The sequence below is a fragment of the Cyprinodon variegatus genome, unplaced genomic scaffold, assembly GCF_000732505.1.
Source record: "Cyprinodon variegatus isolate N-32 unplaced genomic scaffold, C_variegatus-1.0 Scaffold510, whole genome shotgun sequence".
NCBI lineage: Eukaryota > Metazoa > Chordata > Actinopteri > Cyprinodontiformes > Cyprinodontidae > Cyprinodon > Cyprinodon variegatus.
In genome coordinates, this window is record NW_015150963.1 from 21,256 (window position 1) to 31,528 (window position 10,273).

The following is a 10,273-nucleotide window of genomic DNA, read 5'->3' on the forward strand; positions in this document are numbered from 1 at the left end:
TTTTAAACTGCAGTATCTATACTTCTACTTAAGTAATTAAAGAATTAGTTGAAGGTTTAATAATAACTTTGGAGACTTACAACAAGCATTGATAAGTAGCACTATTGGTTACAGAACTTGACCACTGATTTCTGATTAGTTTTCATCAACAACAGCTGGTAGGTTTCCCTTTGCAGAAACTATTTCCTTCAATGGGCCTGTTTTATTGATTGGTGGGAAGGTTCAAGGAAATCAGATAGAGGTCTAACAAGCATTGAAGCATTATACATGTTGGGAAAAGCTTCCCAAGAACTGCAGAATCAAAGATGGACAGTTCAAATAGTTTTAAAAGAGTAGACCTATCCATTATTCATATTTTTCTCAATTTTGCCAAACAAGACTGAAACTATCAGACAAAAGGTTGCAAACTTAGAAACAACAAGACTTCTGCAATTTTGGTCACAGGGCAAAGAGGCCCAGTCTTGATTCATCAAGATGTTCCTGTTCCAAGGAATAAATTACCCTTTACTTCAATTACCTTTAAGCTTTTACATATCAAAGGTTGCTGTTTCCTATTGCAGTTGTTAATAATGAGAACTTTGGCACTTTTTTGTCTTGTTCGTTCCTTTCCAATTCTTTTAACCATGTGAAGCTTTGCATCAACACATATCCACACAGTTGTCTCGTAAATACCAAGGTCTATTTGGGGGCTCCTCCAACTGCTAACATCAGTTCATCCTATACTTTATCTGGACCTGTGTGTCTGAAAGTGTCAGAGGTCAAAGATCAGGAATTGAAGGAGGGATTGGGGATCCACCTAATTCTTCTCCTCTGATCTCAAACACTGAGAGAGAGTGCAAGATGTGGAGCAACAACAGAAGCAAAAACATTGCTCCACACTTTTGTTGGATTCTCTTGGCAGCTGGAGCTGCAAAATGTTCCTGGCATTATGTAAGTGCGAACCTGTTAATTCATGCTTCCTCCTGCTCCCTGAAGCCTGTAGTCTGAGTTAGGACTTGCCATCAAACCCCATACCAACCAGCTAAAAATGGTTTCATGCTATACAGGGTGACCCCTGTCACATTACTCAAACTGTTGTCCAGGAAACAGATGGTAGAACTGGTTCAAAACTGACAAATAACAGACATAAAGGTACTGATGATTTTACTTCATGGACAAACATTTCTCGGTTTAAACAAACAGAAAATACAGTCAAAGCATGCAATGTGTGCAAACTAATTTGATGTAACAGATGCATGTTTTTAACAAAAGTGTAGCCTCACAAGGCTCTACAGATACTAAAAGGATTGTTAAGCCTTTTTTCATGCATTTATTTCGCTTATTAACTGATTGTATCAGCAGATTCTTCCTATATTCAGCAGTTGATGTTTCCAATACGATTCCAAAAAATAAAAATCTAAATGATCAGAATAATAACCCTGATTTATGTAACTGTTCCTGGGGTTCTGTTTCTTTGAGGCAACTGCAGGGGTATGGGTCTTTCTGGATCTGAATCAGGGGGTTGCATATGTATGCGTTTGGGGAGGGGAGGGTTTGTCCTGGGGTATTGGGTGACAGTCTAAACTGGGATACTGGACAAATGCCAAAAAGCAAGCGAGCTGCAGAGCTAACTTGTCTGAATGGACTGCTCATATCACATGTCTGTTAGGATGACCTTTAAGTTTTTATTGAGGGGGGTGTGGCTGTTAAAACATGCAGTCTAGGGAGAAATTTTGAAAGTTTAAAAACCTGCTTTGTAAAAGCTTTAGAGAAACATCTTTAAATCTCATATTATATGTGTTATTTAAAAAAAATGTGAAAATTATAAATGTAAACTTGTTTGAGATGCTTTGGTCTGTGTTGTTTTCTCAGTGAGTTTCTGAACTTGCTCACCAAACAATGTCTGCTTGGTTTCTGGCAAAGTGCGCATGGAAATTTTAATGGTTTGAGTTTCAAACTAACAGCTGGCTCTAAGCACATGAGATGCAGCTGACCCCTGCATGTAACTTGGCATATCTTCTCACATTGCCCTCTTCTTAGTTGTTACAGTAATCTACATTCATTAATAGGAGACAAGGCTCACACAGGGGAACTTATGCAGTGTCACTGAACAAGACTAATTTGGAGAGGCATGTCTGTGGATGGTCAGAACACAGCAGAAAACCTGGAGACTAAAGTTGATTAAAATCAAAGAAGCTCAGATTAGGAGTGAGTGTGTAAATCACTGCATTCTTAAACACAACACATATCTCCCAGTTTAATGAAACAAAGTCATGACTGTGCAAAAAAACCTAAGAAATAGCTGTGTGATGTGGCAATGTGTCCTCCTGCACATCAACTGTATCTGAACACTTACTGGAACGAAACACAATTACCAAGTTTAGTATATTAGGCAAGAAATAATCAGCATCCATATCATACATTAAGCAGGATATCATCAGCATAACATGTTTTTCAAAGAGTTTAAAGAGTTTCATGCTTGCTCAGGACGAAAGAAAACATCTCAAGGGGTCTTTTTTTTATTTTTTATAATCAACTACACAATTATAAGCCTGTTTACAGCATTTCTCCGTTCTGGGTATATATTTTTAAAGCTAAAAATAAGAAAAATCAATAAAAACATCATCCAAGATAATGCCACCTGTAGTGATTTCAGCTGCTTTGACAAGTGACGCTATGGGACTCTACTTTTCATTTATGAGGTTTTTTGAAAACCGCCTGCACATTTGAGATGTTTGTGTTCAGGACCATGAAACCAAAATTCATATTTCCCACACTTACAAGCTGAAAACCTCTTAAGGAAATATTTAATAGTAAATCTAGTAACAGGTTTAGCTGTCACCAGAGTGATAAGAGGTTGGCAGGGGTCATTGTAAGTTTTTCAAACTTAGGAACACTGTATTGACATAAAAATAACCTGTTTAATTATCAGATGATAAAATTGGCTTAATTGAAGATGTTTTAACAAATTTCAGCAAGGTGAAGCTAAACAATTCCCATTGAGGAGAAAGAACATGGATAGAGCATGTGTACAGGCAGAAAATATTTTTCCATTTCCAATGAAAACATATTAATTGTTTGCAAAGTTTTGGCTTATTTCCATCTCTAGGTGAGTTGTTCCAGGATTGCATCAAAGTTTCTTTATTGCTTCAAAAGGCATACAGTTAAGGTGTAACCTTTTTAGAGAAAACCTAACATTAAATTAAAGCTGGTGCACAGAAATATGTTCTCTATAATCATTGATGTAGCATGATATATAATGATTTCTCTTTGGGAAAAAGAGAATCATTTAAGGACTACGATTTACACAGAAGCCAATATTTACATACACCAATTAAAAAGACATAACTTTCTAGAAATAATAAAATGAAAATAATAACATTTTATTCATTCAGCGTCTTTCAAGACACTCAAGGTCACCTTACAAATAACTAAAATAAAAGCAGTAAATCAAATGTAAATAAAAGAAAATCCAAAATATAAATATTCACAGCAAGCATTAGGTGAGAGGATTTATGATCAGATGAGACAAAGTTAGAGGTTTTTAGCTGCAATTAAAAAGAGTGTGACTGGTGGAGTCAAGGTCAGACTTTCTAACAAAATAACACACCAACTGTCAAGCATGACTTTGGTTGCATTTTGGGAGGGAAAAAATCACAATCAATTCCAACCTAAGACGACACTTTTGATGTCTTTTTTTCTAAATGACTTAAATCATACGCTCTATAATAATTCACTTAGAAAAGACCTGTTGAATTTTCTTTTAAAATGCCAAATCAATCCCATTTCCGCCCATAATGACTCGATTTAAGAGCAGATTTGAATAAGAGGGTTCTTTTCCCTTCTTTGTAAACGGCAAATGTTTTAAATTTGAACAGACTGTCACTATGCATCACAACATGACATTTCATCCAAAAGAACATCGTCAAGAAACCTGAACTCAGAACATACCAATTAGCAGATTTGTACATGAGAGATCCACCAACCGAAATCCAATCTGTTCCTTCTGTCGTGACGATGTAATTAAAGCTAAAGTGGTTATTTCAACTTCTTTAAGTGATGACTGAGCTCCACTAACTAAGCTCATTTGATTACATTGAACAAACATTCCCTCTCCACATGTGCACGCAGAGAATTTAAAAGCTTTTTGATTTAGATGTTTTAAAATCTACCAGTAATGGACATGAACACACTAATGACATTATTCATTTTCGTATTACAGAAATAAAAGCTTTAAGTTTGAGAAATTCTGCACTTCAAACCACTGGCTGTTTTACTTTTGCATGAATCTAATGTAGCTGTGTTTTTCCACAATGTTCTTTTAGCCAGTTTTCACCAAGTAGCAACCAGGAGGCACAGGGTGAAAGGGTGGACAGGGAGCTCGCAGCTGTTGCCTCGACTCTACCAGCTCTGTGTGACGTTTGTTCTTGCCTTTTAGGAACCCATGCATGCCTAGAAAAGCTGCTTTAACCAATCAAACGAGGGGACCCCAGACCCAGCCATCCAATAGTTTCACAGATCCGGGTATAAAGGCTTTAGTCTGTCACCTGTGAGAGCTGGGCAACACCTACATTGGGCCAACAGGATCTGATCCCGGGATCTGTTACTTCTTTCTTTTCTCCTAAGCAGGTAATAAAGCAACACACAGATTTCTTTTAGATGGAAATAAATAGAGGATATGAGCTCCTCTCTGTCCTTATATTGTGAAAGAAAAATGCCGTAAACATGGCATAGAAAAATCCACTCCATTGGTCAAAAGAAATTCTGCAATTTGGAGTCCTTGTTTTCACTGATATGAACGATGCAAAAATCAACCATGCATTTTCTAAATTAACCTACGTTTTACCTTGAAAAGACATGACTTTTTCCTCTTTTAGCCTGCAATGGAAAACTGGCAGTCAAACAGTTGTAGATATCCATCAGCTGCTGCTGACGCCTGCAGAACAGGACCAAGTTTTGCCTCTGAATATTTCAGGGAGCTCGATTTAGCCATTGGAAGTTATGGAGGCATCTGTATGGCATGCATGCTTTGACCTTTTGGTTTAACGGGTTTCATTGGTCTTGGGCACCTTCATAAGATGACCCAACAAACGTTCCCCTAAAACATTAAGAAAGAGGTTATTTTGGAGCTGCAACATTGTTAGTTTTAGTTTAATATTTAAAATATACATATATATATATATTTCTTGAAATGTTTTGGGTTAATTCAGTTTAGGTTGGGTTAATTTAAGAGTATTAGTTTGCAGAAATAACTGGTTGTTGATTCACTTAAACCTTAAGTTGACTGCATAATGAGGCCAAAATTAAAACTCCAGACAGAATACAACCGAAATGCACCACAAGAGTAGGTCAAAATTGGTATTAGCTAAAAGTGATTATCGCAATGGCCTGTAGCGATGGTGCTATTTATAATCTTAGCTGTGGCGGAGGGACAGGTGGTGAGACAGGAAAGCAGCGAGACGACATAGAGGCAGAGAGTTATTGGATAAGAATATGAAACAGTGAAATGGAAACGGCGAAATAATCTACAATGTTTATTCCAAAGATTTGTTGCAGATCATACATGTGATGTTTAATGTCTTACAAATATACATTTCAAGATACATACATACATACAGATACATTTCAAGACTTCTTCTCAACCATGTGTTCAAACCACATAAGACTACCAGAGATTGAATTCTGAAGCACACAATTTTCTGAAAATCCTCAAATATTAACAGTTTCCCTCCAATACCTCAGGCAGAGTAAGAATGGCAGCCATGAAGAACTGCCACAACGACTACAAGATGAAGTTCTCCGTGGATGAGGAGTTCCCGGATCTCTCTAAGCACAACAACCACATGGCCAAGGTACAAGCCCCCGGGGACAGATGCTTTAGTTGTTTCATTTTTGTTCCTTTGCACCTTTTTATATTTATCAACTTCAAATACCCCTTAAACAATGCTTACTTTCTTCAGACAATCATGAAGGAAATGGTATGATTGTAGTCTTTCTGTGTCACTTTCACAGATTCTTACCAAGGACATCTACAACAAGCTGAGGGGCAAATCCACGCCCAGTGGCTTCACCGTGGATGACGTCATCCAGACTGGTGTTGATAACCCAGGTAAGGAGGGGACAGTCATCTGCATAGAGACAAACACAGACATGAAGTTACTGTTTGTCAAGATGTAAATTACCATAAGCAAATATAACTGACTATGTTATTTAATATCGTTCTAGAAGGTTTATTAATATTTAACGTGTCCACCTTGGTTTCTCTAAGGTCACCCCTTCATCATGACCGTGGGCTGCGTCGCTGGTGATGAGGAGTCCTATGAGGTCTTCAAGGAGCTGCTTGATCCAGTCATCTCTGACCGTCATGGCGGATACAAGCCCACCGACAAGCATAAGACTGACCTGAACTTCGAGAACCTGAAGGTAACCTGAGGCTGCGACTGGCAGAAATGGATTGAGCCATTTCACTCCCCTCTCTTGCCATTACTTCTCAACCTTTAATCATCTCAACCTAGTCAGTAATTTCTCTTTTAAGCTGACCTTTGACCTCTGACACTTTCAGACACAAGTCCAGATTTGGTATAGGAAGAAATGATGTTAGTAGTTGCAGGAGCTAAACAGTTTTGTCAAAACCTTTGAGTCTTAATAATGGGATCATATTTATATGGTCTTAGTCTAAAAAATTTTTTTTTTTTTTGTGAAACCTTTTTCAAAAGAAGGATAGTCTGCTTCATTCTTATCATTGGATGGAAGTGAGCATGCTACTTTGCCACATCTGAAAGAAGGATGTTGTCCATTTTGTTTCTTTGACATATAGTAAGTACCTTTGTAGCTTTGTATCTAGACTATTTTTGGATATGAAATTGTGCTGCCACCTGGTGGACATTTCACTGCCACATTTAGAAAAAGTCCTGTCAGGATATATACATGGCAAGTCAAGTGTTATATACAGTAGGAATGTAAACATCATCCAAGAAATGAACGCCTGTTACTTTCTGCATGACTGACCTTATTACAATAATTCAAACAATAAAGTTCTTAGTTATTTCATGGGGATTCAGTCAGCTGCTACCCTTGCCTAATAACTATCTAAATATTGCTGATCATTTATGCTTAATGATGGTAATGGAGTTAGCCTCACTGTTTCAACAAATGTAGGTTATTTATTCTTCAATGTGCTTGAAAACAGTTTAAGGACATAAAAAACGGGAAATAACAAGGTAAAACACAGACTTATCTCTGCAACATGTGACCATCAGGGTGGTGATGACCTTGACCCCAACTATGTGCTGTCCAGCCGCGTGCGTACCGGCCGCAGCATCAAGGGATTCACCCTGCCCCCCCACAACAGCCGTGGAGAGCGCAGAGCCATTGAAAAGCTGAGCATTGAGGGTGAGTTTCAAACTCTTCTGTGTTCCAGTGATTGTGAAAACCTTTAACTCCTTCTCAACAATTGGTCATATTGTCTTTTCAGCTCTGGCCAGCCTTGATGGTGAGTTCAAGGGAAAGTACTACCCCCTGAATGGCATGACTGATGCTGAGCAGGAGCAGCTGATCGCTGATCACTTCCTGTTTGACAAGCCAGTGTCCCCCCTGCTGACCTGCGCCGGCATGGCCCGTGATTGGCCCGATGGCAGGGGTATCTGGTGAGGAAAACAGAGATCTTTAAAGCAGTTAAACATACTCTGTGTTATATTTTGCTTCTCTTTTCTCAGCAAGATCTCTATATGTAGGAAGATCAATCACAGCAGTGGCTCCTCTGTGGCCTTTTCTAAACTACCTTCTCGGATTTGTCCTTTTCTACATAAAGCATGTTAAAATATGCTACCAGCTGCTGCAGAAACTCAATTTTACAGTTTTTGATAATACACATCTGTAGACCTATATTGGAACTAGATCACTACTCAAAGTGATGATTTTAGGTATTTTATGTTGCATGTTGACTTGAATTATATTTTCTTTCTTCAGGCACAATGACAACAAGACCTTCCTGGTCTGGGTGAATGAGGAGGATCACCTGCGTGTCATCTCCATGCAGAAGGGTGGCAACATGAAGGAGGTCTTCAGACGCTTCTGCGTTGGCCTGCAGAAGGTGAAACTCTACATTTTAACATCCATGTTAGACACACAGACATATTTTAACTAGTTGCTCATTGGTAGTTATAGGATAAACTTCTAAAAATGCTCTAAATTTCCTTCCAATCAGACAGACTTACTCATAATAGGGTAGTGCTGATAAAGTAAAAGTTTTGTTCTTGATTATCAGGTCTCCTGACCTTCTGGAGGTCATTTAAAGTTTTTATATGGAGTTGGATCTTGGACTTGGATCTTAAAGAATTAAATTTTTTTAAGAAGAAGAGGTTAAAAGATTAAAGTCCAGTTTTTATTAGATACTTTGAGGCTTGACAAGGCTTGAGATAAATATCAATATCGTCTGCAAACATGGTTAGTTTTTTTGAGCTTTGCACTTTCTTTAATGGTAAACGAGTTCAGTTTCCTACTTTTTATAGCACATGTTGCACAATATGGTCAGAAAACACTCATGCTGAAGATACAGATGGAAAGCAGCAAAGGTTAAGAGAAAAACGTATTTAGAAAACCTGTAAAACAACTGATTGAAACCACTTAGAAGCAAAACTCTAGTTATTTAAAAATACTGTATATATATATATATATATGTATATATTAGGACTAAAAATAAAAACGTGTAGCAATACTGTGTATACTGTTGTCAGTAGAAAAACCTAATTTAGGTTTCTTGTTGTTGGTCAGATTGAGGAGATCTTCAAGAAGCACAACCATGGCTTCATGTGGAACGAGCATCTGGGCTACATCTTGACCTGCCCCTCCAACCTGGGAACTGGCCTGCGTGGTGGCGTGCACGTCAAGCTGCCAAAGCTCAGCACACACGCCAAGTTTGAGGAGATCCTCACCAGACTGCGCCTGCAGAAACGTGGCACAGGTACAGAAAAGGTTTCCTTTCTCCTGCCAGGCGGAGAGAACCAGGATCTGATCTGGGACTCATTCACTCTCTTTCTCCTTCCAGGCGGTGTGGACACAGCCTCAGTGGGCGGCGTGTTCGACATCTCCAACGCTGACCGTTTGGGCTCCTCCGAGGTGGACCAGGTGCAGCTGGTGGTCGATGGTGTGAAGCTCATGGTAGAGATGGAGAAGAAGCTGGAGAAGGGAGAGTCCATCGATGGCATGATCCCTGCCCAGAAGTGAAGCGGACAGACAACCTAAATAAATGACTGTGTTTGTTTTTTTTATTTTATAAAAAAATGAACATGTAGCCTTGTTGTTAAGTTATTTTACCATTTCTGGCCAACCGGCTACTTTCTGCTGACTTCTTTCCATCCAAAGACACTCCAATTTCCCTTCTGCTCCTTCCTTTCTTACTTCTGTTTACTTTTTCTGCCTTTCCTCCCATTCATCTAATTTCTTCTCACTGAAATCATCTTCCCAACTCATCTGTAACACCCTGGGATCAACCTATGCATAGTCTGGTCGTGGCTATGTGTATGCCAAAAATGTTTGTTTTTGGTTGTAAAATATTACTGGAGTATTAAACAAAGCCCCATGTAAGAATCGAAAAATCACGTTTTTGTTGTTTTCTTCACATAAACCACAGATATAGTTTAAATTAACTTTTTTCCCGCCACTTAAGACTAATTTCCACTGGGTGATACGGTGCAGTTTGGACTGGTTACGTTTCCAAGATCAAACTGGCCCATACTGCCTAACCAGATTAGCCTACTCTGAGTTGGTGTGGTTTGGTTAGGGCAGGGTGGGGCTAAAACTCCATTGACTGGTTGACAGTAAGACATCAGGCTATAAGATGATGATGCTAGGGTAAGGATTTGGTTTGACCCTTGCATGCCCAATGCGAGGAAGGCTTGCAGTCTAAACAATCTTGAGTTGGACAGATCATCCAGACACTTCCTCACCGTGGCGACCATTAACCTCCCAGTCAGTGAGGCTTCGCTGACCTTAAATTAGACCAAGGCTTCCCTGTTTTGGTTGGTTTAGGATCAAAATAATTTCTGTTTTGGAAATGCAAAAATAATGACAGATTTGTCAAACCACATCCTTAAATTCAGTTTATAAGCATTTCCTTTTGGGTTTTACTCCAGAAAGTTCTCTGTTTACTAGAATATCAACCCATTCCTCTGGATTAAACCAGCAGATGAGGTTTACCTTATACAGCTCTTCTTTTTTTGCTTACCAGGGGCAGTCATGATTGTGAACGTCCATGACGCACTGTTTGTAACCAACCTGGTGGTATAATTAGAAG

At 38.8% G+C, this 10,273-nt stretch overlaps 1 protein-coding gene across 1 annotated transcript; it reads left to right on the forward strand.

The window, feature by feature from the left end:
- Window positions 1-4,455: 4,455 nt before the first annotated feature.
- LOC107094873 (creatine kinase M-type-like) lies at window positions 4,456-9,575 on the forward strand. The gene is made up of 9 exons (XM_015390747.1): window positions 4,456-4,608; window positions 5,722-5,831; window positions 5,992-6,088; window positions 6,248-6,402; window positions 7,239-7,371; window positions 7,454-7,625; window positions 7,948-8,071; window positions 8,752-8,941; window positions 9,026-9,575. The coding sequence occupies exons 2-9, from the start codon at window positions 5,733-5,735 to the stop codon at window positions 9,202-9,204; spliced, it is 1,149 nt and encodes a 382-aa protein (XP_015246233.1). The 5' UTR covers window positions 4,456-4,608; window positions 5,722-5,732; the 3' UTR covers window positions 9,205-9,575.
- Window positions 9,576-10,273: the final 698 nt, after the last annotated feature.